This window comes from Phoxinus phoxinus (assembly GCF_949152265.1).
Source record: "Phoxinus phoxinus genome assembly, chromosome: 4".
In the NCBI taxonomy this organism is placed as follows: domain Eukaryota; kingdom Metazoa; phylum Chordata; class Actinopteri; order Cypriniformes; family Leuciscidae; genus Phoxinus; species Phoxinus phoxinus.
The window spans coordinates 24157562-24168158 of record NC_136879.1 but is presented as its reverse complement, the minus strand read 5'-3'; the positions used below and the strand labels follow the sequence as shown (position 1 = coordinate 24168158).

The 10597-nt window shown below is 39.9% G+C and overlaps 1 protein-coding gene across 1 annotated transcript; it reads left to right on the top strand.

Annotated features, from left to right (window-relative positions):
• Window positions 1–3572: 3572 nt before the first annotated feature.
• or71aq2 (odorant receptor, family 71, subfamily AQ, member 2) lies at window positions 3573–4511 on the top strand (the record flags this gene model as incomplete). The annotated part of the gene is made up of 1 exon (XM_079610668.1): window positions 3573–4511. The coding sequence occupies one exon, from the start codon at window positions 3573–3575 to the stop codon at window positions 4509–4511; it is 939 nt and encodes a 312-aa protein (XP_079466794.1).
• Window positions 4512–10597: the final 6086 nt, after the last annotated feature.

Below are 10597 nucleotides of genomic sequence, written 5' to 3'. Positions count from 1 at the left end.
GGGACAAGCATATGTTTTATACCATCATCACTGTTCTCGTCAGAGCTCATTTCCCAGTACATTCAGCATCTGGCTCTTATTTGCGATCTCAAACATATTCTCAAAACTATATTTTTTTAGCATTCAAAATCAATATTTTTATCGCTGACAGCTTCGCCAGATCCACCAGTGACAGTGACACTAATATTTGATTGCGTTCAGTTCTTGCTCTGCAGTTAATTGCTGAGCCATTTCAAGATTTGCTAATGATAGGTCCTATTCTTTTGTTTTCTGCCTGCGGTAACTATGAGTGAAACGTCACTTCATCATTGTGTATCAGACATCGCCATGTATCAGATTGGTTTCAATACGAAAAGTCTTTAAAGGCGCTGTATGGAGTTTTCAGTGGCATCTACCGGTGATGTTTCAGATTGCAATACGTTTACAAGCGAGTGCTCGTGCGCGTGCTTTCTTTTGTTTTTATTATTATGTGGAGTTTGTGTTGTGCTAGTCGTTTCCTAGTATTAGCAGACTCCATGTCATAAAGTTGCAGTGTCGTCGCTGTTGAGTGCAAAGTCAGTAGACGAGGCGAGACGCTCAGGAGCGCGCATGCAGGTCTCAGTCACGTCACTGGATTTCGCGGCAAATCCGACCCGGAGCATCACATAGAAATAGGAATACTTGCTTTCAGAGGTAATAGCAAAACCCGCCAAGTGGATCATTTTATTGTGAGATTACAACCCCTTCACACACAGGTAATAAAAAATGGATTCATTTTAGTAGAAAAACTCCATACAGCACCTTTAAATTGCCCCTATTATGGATTTTTTTAAATGACCTTTCATGTAGTGTATAACATGTGAATGAAAACATCCTGCAAAGTTTTAAATCTGAAAGTGCACCATATATTTTCAAAAGTAAAAGTCGACTCTTGAGTCAATTAAATGAATAGTTTTTCAAACGAGTCAGAAGCCGTTTCGTTGTGACGTCAAGACGAAACATTAACACATTGCCTTACCCACTTATTGCGCGCCCAGACACCAGGGAAATCTTCAACCTCATGTTGAGAAGACTGTAGTAAACTTTTTCCTTCGTCAAAGCAGAGACCAGGAGACTTTGGGATTGCATTGAAACAGAAGTTATTATGTTATTGAGAACTCTGTGCATAGCTGCAGGTCCATCCAACAGTCTAATCTAAACAGTATATACCTGGTATCTTATAGGCATTTTAGGAGGAGGGCATTTTCAGAACAAAAGGTGAGAGTCTAAATGATCGGACTCATTTAACTTACAATGGTAAGAAAACAGGACACGCAGAGCAGATGTAGTTATGGCAATGGGTGTTTTTGTTTTCTAAGCACGCGCGGTAGACCAACTACAACAGACTGAGCCGTCTGGCCAATCAGAACAGAGTAGCTTGCGGAAAGGGAGATTGAGATTGATTCATCTGACGAGTCGTTTGAGAATCATTGAAAATGTGGTGATGTACAAATGTATATTATGAAGAAATGAGACAGTTTTTTTTACCTTTGATGCATGTAAACCTGTTGTAGGAGACTCCAAAACAACATTAAAATAGCATAATAGGGGTTACTTTAATAATAATAAAGTAAACTCTGGTGTAACAGGGTGTGCGTGAAACAAACACAGACACTAATACCTTCTGTATTTACCAGAGTTTACTTTATTATTATTATTAAATACTTTTTGTATTGTATTATGTGACAGATGGACTGACCATCAAAAGATGGATTATGCGCTAAGTTTTCTGTTATTGCCCAGGAGATTTTTTTTTAGTTTTTACTGAAAACTTCCCCTTCCCAGACTCCTCTGGACTTAGCTGGAGGGAAGCCATCATCCAGTGTCTGGAGAGTGTCTACCCCAGCTCCAGAACACAGCTGGACCCAGAGACTGTTTCACTACCATGCAGGAATCGTGAAGGCCCCTGCAGACGGAGAGCTTCCCACACCGTGACACGTCAGCCAGATCCCGAGGATAAGAGGACAACGCCAACCCTCGGCCCGGAAGAGGAACCCCCCAGTGAGTCTGAGCTGGGGTGTGTGAACCCGCCACATCTGTGGGTGAGTGAATACTGGTGGAAATAGAGACTGTTGGACTTCAGTACAGAGGTATCGTCTCCCAACCTATCCCACCCCATTTCATGTTCCTCTCATGGGGGTTCTGTCAGTGATATCTGGACCTGTTTGTTATTAGTTTCACTTTCACTGACACTCATTTGTTTCCATGGACACTAACCCTTAACCTCAGCTGCTCATCATTTAGTTCGTCACCACTGTATTTATGTTCCTCCTTTTTCACACTTCAGTTGTCAGTTGTTATTTGTGTTAGTGCACGCTGTTACGCCTGCTACCCTCTAGTTTAATAAACCTTTGGGTAATACTTTACTTCGATAGTCCACTTTAGACATTCTACTAACTATAAGTAACTTTGCAGCTACATGTCAACTAACTCTCATTAGAGGATTAGTAGACTGTCTGCTTATATTTGCTAACACTTTATTTTGTTGGTCCCCCAACATACATTCTACTGACTATAAGTAACTTGGCAACTACACGTCATTCTAACCCAAACCCTAACCATAACCTAACAGTATACTGACAGTCTACTTCAGTCTACTAATACTCTAAGAATTTCTAAAGTGGACTATCGAAATAAAGTGTAACCAAACTGGGTTTATTTTTTGTAATACTGTCGTCCATCTTCATCTTCTTCTTCATCTTGTGACAGTTACACACCTCGGGTCGTTAGCGACCCTATACAATTTTTTTTACAATGAATGGGAAAACAGGCATTCTTTTATTATTTATTTATTGTTATATTGTTTATAACTAATTGATTGAGGAATACTAAGTTGAAGGTTGATGTCTAACTTTAAAAAATGTATGAGGGAGAGGGTAGTGAATGATGTCCCGGGTCACTAAAGACCCGAGGTATGTGTTTAAGGGTTGATGTACTACGAAAATGTTAAATATTGCAGCCTTGCTTTCATAGCTGTCAGTATGTATGTCTTATGAGTTCTGTCATATATCACTAAATTTCCCCCTTTTGGGAATCAATAAACAATCTTTTCTAATCAAGGAAAACATCCTAGTTGCCAAGTCACTATGAATTCAAAATTGACAATTGATCATTTTTTATTATTAATTTAAGATACTGCAACATTTCAGATGTACACAGATTTTTTTAAGTGCTGGAATTAATTAGTATACGTGATATGCGTGTGTGTGTCAAGTGTATGTAAGAATCTGTGTCATAACATTGCCAGCCTGTGAAAAGTATTTTTGCATTTTTACATAATTTGTCTTCAGGGGTTATAATGTGGATGATGTCATTAAGATGACTGTCTATATAAGACAAAAGCGTTTCAACTTGACCTTGTAGATGACATGATACTGTAGTGTGTTTATTAAATTGAGAGATAATAATCAAGGGTGCATGAAGTGAGTGACATGCATTACTGACAAATGCTTTAAGGCTTATTTTTCATTTCATAAACCGTTAATTTGGGGATTTAATTAAATGTATGTCTAAGTACTAATTTTCTCTTATTTTCCACAGATTCCAGAGTCACAATGGAGAACTTATCCATCATAGTTAGTTTTGAGCTAACCCTGGATCCATTTTCCATCCCTCTTGGAGCAAAATATCCCATATTTCTCTTTGGCCTCTTTATCTACATTTTCAGTGCCTTTTGTAATTTGACGCTGTTGCTCCTCATCATTATGACACAAAGTCTCCATAAGCCAATATACTTTATTATGGTCAGTCTTCCACTGAATGATTTAGTTGGAATCACTTCCATGCTTCCCAAGATTATTTCCGACATTGTGACGGAAACGAATACTACATACTATCCCCTCTGTGTGCTCCAGGGTTTTCTGCTCCACATGTATGGGGGTGGTGTTTTGTTCATTCTGGCTGCCATGGCTTTTGATCGCTATATTGCTATTTGTATGCCTCTGCGATACAATGCTCTCATGACACCAAGGTCTGTGATGGGAATTGTTGCTTTTGTATGGGGCCTTGACCTTTTTTTCATTATTTTGCTGTTTTCTTTGCAGGGCAAGTATTCCAGATGCACATCTATCATTTTGAATGTGTTTTGTGACAATCCCTCTCTCCTTAAGCTGACCTGTGACAATACCACAGTTAGTAATATCATAGGCTTGTTCAACACAGCCATGATGCAGATTATTAGCGTTTCCATTCAAGTATTTTCCTATGTGAAGATTTTGATTACCTGCTTGGTCATGAGTAGGTCTGATGCAAAGAGCAAGGCCATCAACACCTGTGTTGCTCAACTGTCCATTTTCCTCATATATGAGGTTGTTGGAACTTTCACCATCTTGTCACACAGATTCAAAAACGTAAATGCAGATGTGCAAAAGATTATGGGGATGCTAATTTTTCTAGTGCCTCCACTTCTGAATCCAATAGTTTATGGATTGAATAGTCATGAGTTACGAAATAATCTGCTAAAACTCATACGCAGGAAAATCTCAAAAATGTAAAATATCTGTAAAATAAATTTTTGTCACTGTTTATGCCAAGAAGTTCAATAAAACTCTTTAAATATCAGTGTTATTTGTGTAGCAGGATATAATAACAACATGACTATAGTATTTAGACATTTTTAATCACAAGAAAATGCACTTAGCCTAAAATACATAATCCACTTAATTTTTCAGTTTGATGCATCAAGCTTTGACAGGTTGATTGTTTTTCCTATACTTATATAAACAAAAAATAATAATGATTTCATTCAACTTTTATTTCATCAAAGAAAATATAATTCATGAAAAATGTATTACTCTTCTGGGGGGCCTCATAGACCTTAGGTAAAAACATGAATTTTCACATGATTTTCAGTTTACACACTTATGCGTTTACACACTGATGCGTTCCTGTAAACTGTTTGCTTTGTTCACTTTGTGTGTGTGTGTGTGTGTGTGTGTGCATGCGTGCGCATGCACCATTACTATAACTTTTCAGATTTCTGAAAAGTGCATGTGTAAACAAGCATGGTAAAACGGTGTGTTATAGCTTGTAACCATTTTTTGTTGTGTACAATGTACAACATAAGCGTCTCTGGGACCCCAGACATAAAAATATTACATCTCAGCCCATAACAGTCCAAAAGAGATTATGGGTTAGTCATGTTTTTTGTTATTGTTCGTAACAATAGTTCTACCAGAAAGACTCAGGAGATAGAATGATGAAACAAAGCATTAATTTACTGACAGCCCAGCAAGCAATTATTTATAAAGTTATTTGGCGTAGGCCCTGTCCGTAGTGCATAATCCAGGGTAGCGGATCTGCATTTTCTGCCTGAAGACGAAGGCAGGGGCGCAACCGACCCCTCCGGGAGGTATGGACAGGACCATCCTGGTGGTGGTGGGGAGGGTGGAGGGAATTGTGTGCGCCAGCGTCTGCGAACACAAACATATTTAAGTACCGATCTTTTATACAGCAAGTATTAGGACATGATCGGATAGATGTGAAGGTGATAAGTGACATAGTAATTGAGTCTTCCTGGCAGAACTTATGCTAAAGCTTCCATATTCATAATTAGTAAGTCTAGGGAGCATAACTCTCACTGGAAATTCATAGCTTTCCTGTAGCTCAAACAGTAGAGAGTTGGCGCATGCAACGCCAAGGTCATGGGTTTGATTTCCAGGGCAAAAACTGATAAGAATGTAAAAATGTGGGGTATGCAGCATCCATCAGCCATCTCCTTTTCCCTGTTTCTTTTTCTATTTTTAGCCCCCGACAGCTTTTTTGCTTGATCCATCTTTTTCGACAACAACTCACTACTCGTTCCTGCTCTCTCAGCGCTCACGGCGCCCCCACCTGCTCTCGATATTCTTTCCCTCATAGACTACACCACGCCCATCAAGTAAGGGTACTGTTGGCGGTGGAGAAGCAAGCCGGATGAGGGTTTACCGTCCCGTATCATACTGTACTGTACCGCACCGTACCGTTCGGTGAAAATGAGCCAGTATTAATAGTCCATCCGGGTGCCAAAGTCGCACAGGGTCCTTGTACCGGCCATTAATATTATGCGGGCCCACGATCACAAACTCGTCAGTTTTTGGTCACTAAACAGAGGTAATTGGCAAATATCTTAGGCGGTCGCATTCATGCTTACTCAATCTAAGATATTTTGTATAGTCCCATTGGTTAACGATTTGTTTAGACAGTGGTCATGACCACTACTACAGATATAAGATCAACCAATATTACTTCTCTGGTAGTAGCTTTGGTTTGGTCATGCCATGGTTTCCAACATACACTTAACTTAAGTAACATTATATTAAACAGAGGTAAGACTCACCCTATTTAAGTTGGTCGAGCAGCATTTTGCTGTCCTAAACGGAAAGTCCCTTTTTGTATTTACATCCCAAGTACTCTTGAATTAGAGGCCTCCACTGTGTCCCGAACCCTCAAGGCTGGACGATTGGCTCTACTCCAGGTCTATCAGGCCAAGGCACCTAAGGAGTTGAACGAGGGTAGTGCTCACCCAGGGCTTATGCAGGAGCTGCTCCATGCGGATGGACCTCGCCCTACGTGCGACGAAAGTCACTTCGTGCTCCCTGGGCCAGACGATGTTCACACTAGTGGTCCAGGAACACCACCTCTGGTTGAACCTGGCAGATATGCAGGAGGCCGACAAGTATCGGTTCCTTGACTCCCCCATCTTAGAGGCCGGCCTCTTCGGCGACGTGGTTGAGAACTTTGCCCAGCAGTTCTCAGCTACACAGAAGCAGACGGCGCCAATCAGACACATCCTGGCCAGCTGCTGCTTCCACGCTTCACCCTGCCACCTGCTATGCCCCCCCCCCCTCCCCCCGCCAGAGATTGTGCGAGCATAGCCCAGAGTTCATATTGTAAAAGCACAATCAGTCTTTGTTTGCGTTAGCCCGATGCATAAACATAACGTTTTTACAAAAAAAAAAAAAAAGCAGTTACGTTTCTACGAGGTATTACTATATTTTTTAAGACAACTCCGAAAACAACGACAAACACTTCACATATCTCAATACAATTGTCATTGAAGACCTAGAAGCTAAACGGTGCTTACACAACAAACAAAATCATTATTAAGCATGCTACATAAAAGCAACAATTATTAATAACACTTACAGGTTGTGATACGGAGGAGGAAGCTGATGCAAATACACTTGGAACTGAACCTTCCTTCAATATCAGCCGGCTCGCGAATCCAAGTTTGATTGCATTTAAGTTGGTAAAGCAATCGTCTTCAAAATGGAGCGAACAAAGCACAAGGCTCGGACTATACTTCTGTGGTATAGTTGTATATATGAATTGTAGCGACTAGTCTTCAAATGCTCCTCCTTGGGCAGATGAAAAAAGTTGGCTTTTGAGTCGCACTTCAGAACACAGCGTCTCGTCGCCAAGTTTTCCCTGGCCTTGGAGCGCAATAAGTGGGCGTATCGTATTCAGATAACTTGACAAGTTGACGTCATCTAGTCAGAGACAAAGCTTCGGTCTTCTAACGATTCATAAAAATGACTCTGAGTCGACTCTTACTTTTGAAAGACAATAACTTTATATACGGTGCACTTTCATATTTCAAACTTTGCAGGATGTTTTTGTTAACTTAGATCTATGTTACACACTACATGAAAGGTTAATTTCAAAAATTCCATAATAGGTGCCCTTTAAAGACATTGTAAACTCAATTGGAGTTAGACAACACATGTCAGGACCTACTCATTGCCGCAATCATACTCTAGATCTAATACTATCACATGGAATAGACATTGATGCCGTTGAAATACTGCAGCAGAGCGATGACATCTCAGATCATTATCTAGTCTCGTGTAAATTACATTTAGCCAAGGCTGCAAAGCCGACTCCGTGTTATAAATATGTTAGACCGATCACTTCTGCCACTAAAGATTGCTTTATCAATAATCTTCCTAATCAGTTTCATCATCTCAGCATCCCGGATAGCTTAGAAGAACTTGATATTGCAACAGAAACTTTTAACTCTCTCTTTTCCAGCACTTTAGACACAGTTGCTCCGCTGCGCTTAAAGAAGATTAAAGAACATAGTCCAACGCCGTGGCACAACGAGCACACTCAGGCCCTTAAGAGAGCAGCCAAAACTAGAGGTGTTTCGGATTTCATGGAAGGAGAGCTCGATTGCTTACAGAGAGGCTTTAAAAGCTGCTAGATCTGCTTATTTTTCAACCCTATTAGAAGAAAATAAACATAATCCTAGGTATTTATTTGAAACAGTGGCTAAACTAACGAAAAAGAAAGCTTCAAGCCCAGAAGTTTCCAAGCAACACAGCAGTAATGACTTTATGAACTTCTTCACTTATAAGATCGATAATATCAGGGACAAAATTATAACTATGCCACTCTAATACAGTATTGCATCAGGAAGTGCATTGTAGTCTCCCTGAGGGAAAATTTGATTCATTCGTTGCTATAGGAGAGGAAGAATTTTGCAAACTCGTCAAATCATCTAAATCGTCAACGTGTATGTTAGACCCTATACCGACTAAGCTGCTGAAAGAGATGCTTCCAGATGTCATAGATCCTCTTCTTAATATCATTAATTCATCTTTGTCTCTAGGATACGTACCAAAAACCTTTAAGCTAGCTATATTAAACCACTTGTTAAAAAACAGCAACTTGATCCTACAAAACTAGTCAATTACAGGCCGATCTCTAATCTGCCATTTTTGTCACAAAATCATTAGAGTCACAAATTATTTGCTCTTATCATCCGATCGTGGTTGTATCTCTCTATTAGTATTACTTGATCTTAGTGCTGCATTTGACACCATTGACCACAACATCCTTTTAAACAGACTCGAACATTATGTTGGCATTAGTGGAATTGCTCTAGCATGGTTTAAATCATACTTATCTGACCGTTATCAGTTTGTAGCAGTAAATGAAGAGATGTCTTATCAATCACAAGTTCAGTATGGCGTACCACAAGGCTCAGTATTAGGACCGCTGCTGTTCACACTGTATATGCTACCATTAGGAGATATCATTAGGAAACATGGAATTAGCTATATTTCTTCAAAACCAAACGAAACCTACCAATTCACAAAATTAACGGAATGCATAGCGGATATAAAAAATTGGATGACTAGTAATTTCCTACTACTAAATTCAGAAAAAACAGAGATTCTAATTATTGGACAAAAAACTTCCACACGTAATAATCTAGAATACTGTCTAACACTTGATGGCTGCTCTGTTAAGTCTTCGTCGTCGGTTAGGAACCTGGGTGTGCTCTTTGATACCAATCTTTCATTTGAAAGTCATGTGTCTAGTATCTGTAAAACCGCTTTCTTCCATCTTAAAAATATATCTAAATTACGTCATATGCTCTCAATGAATAATGCAGAACAATTAGGTCATGCGTTTATGACCTCAAGGCTAGATTATTGTAATGCTCTACTGGGTGGTTGCCCTATACGCTTAATAAACAAACGTAACGTAACAAATAAACGTTGGTCCAAAACGCAGCAGCTCGAGTTCTTACCAGAACCAGGAAGTATGACCATATTAGCCCCGTTCTGTCAACACTGCATTGGCTGCCTATTAAACATCGTATAAATTTTAAAATATTGCTGATCACTTACAAAGCACTAAATGGTTTAGCTCCGCAGTACTTGAGCGAGCTCTTAACGCATTATAGTCCGGCTTCACGTCTACTGCGATCTCAAAATTCCGGCCAGTTAATAGTACCTAGAATATCAAAATCGACTGCTGGCGGTAGATCATTTTCCTACTTAGCACCAAAACTTTGGAACAGTCTTCCTAATGTTAGGCTGCATAGATTAGGTCAGCCGGAACTGGGAATACTTCCCATAAATCCTGATGTACTCGTTACATCATAAGAAGGATGGCGTCTACCCTAATATTAGTCTCTCTGTTTATCCCGAGGTTTACCGCAGTCTGCTGGATCCAGGCCGTATCCAGATCTGATGAAGGACCTGCGCCTGGACACGACGACATCGCAGTTCTGAAGTGTCAACTATAGTCACTCCCCTTTGAAGGCCTCCTTCGCTTCCCTTTACCTCTGTACAGATAAAAAGTTGTCGGGATAATTCCGGTTCACGTGGCTATGTGGAAGCGATACAAAATTCTGGGATGGTTTGCGTTCTCGAGCCACCAGGCACTGTTTTGTGCAAATGAGCGGCCGGATCGCTTAAGGGTTTTCTTTTAGAACGATGTCGTGTTAGCAGCCCCTAAGTTAATAACTAAGGATCGTTGCGACGGAAGTGAATCATCAAAACTAACTTTAGCTGGTCAACAACTTTATTCTTGAACTGATGTAAAGCCATAACAATCTCTGTTACTTTCACTGTAAAGCTGCTTTGAAACAATCTATATTGTTAAAAGCGCTATATAAATGAAGGTGACTTGACAGCTAAAACTGACGGGTGCCAAAACAATGTCTCTGACTTTCGGCAACTAGCGTTGACTCCAAGAATCTGGGAAAAAGTTTTGTAGTGTATTTCTGGCTTTAGTGTTCAGAATAATGTGTGGTATCATTGTTTTCGATAATGTGCAACACTTCTCTGTTGTTCAAAAATGTTTT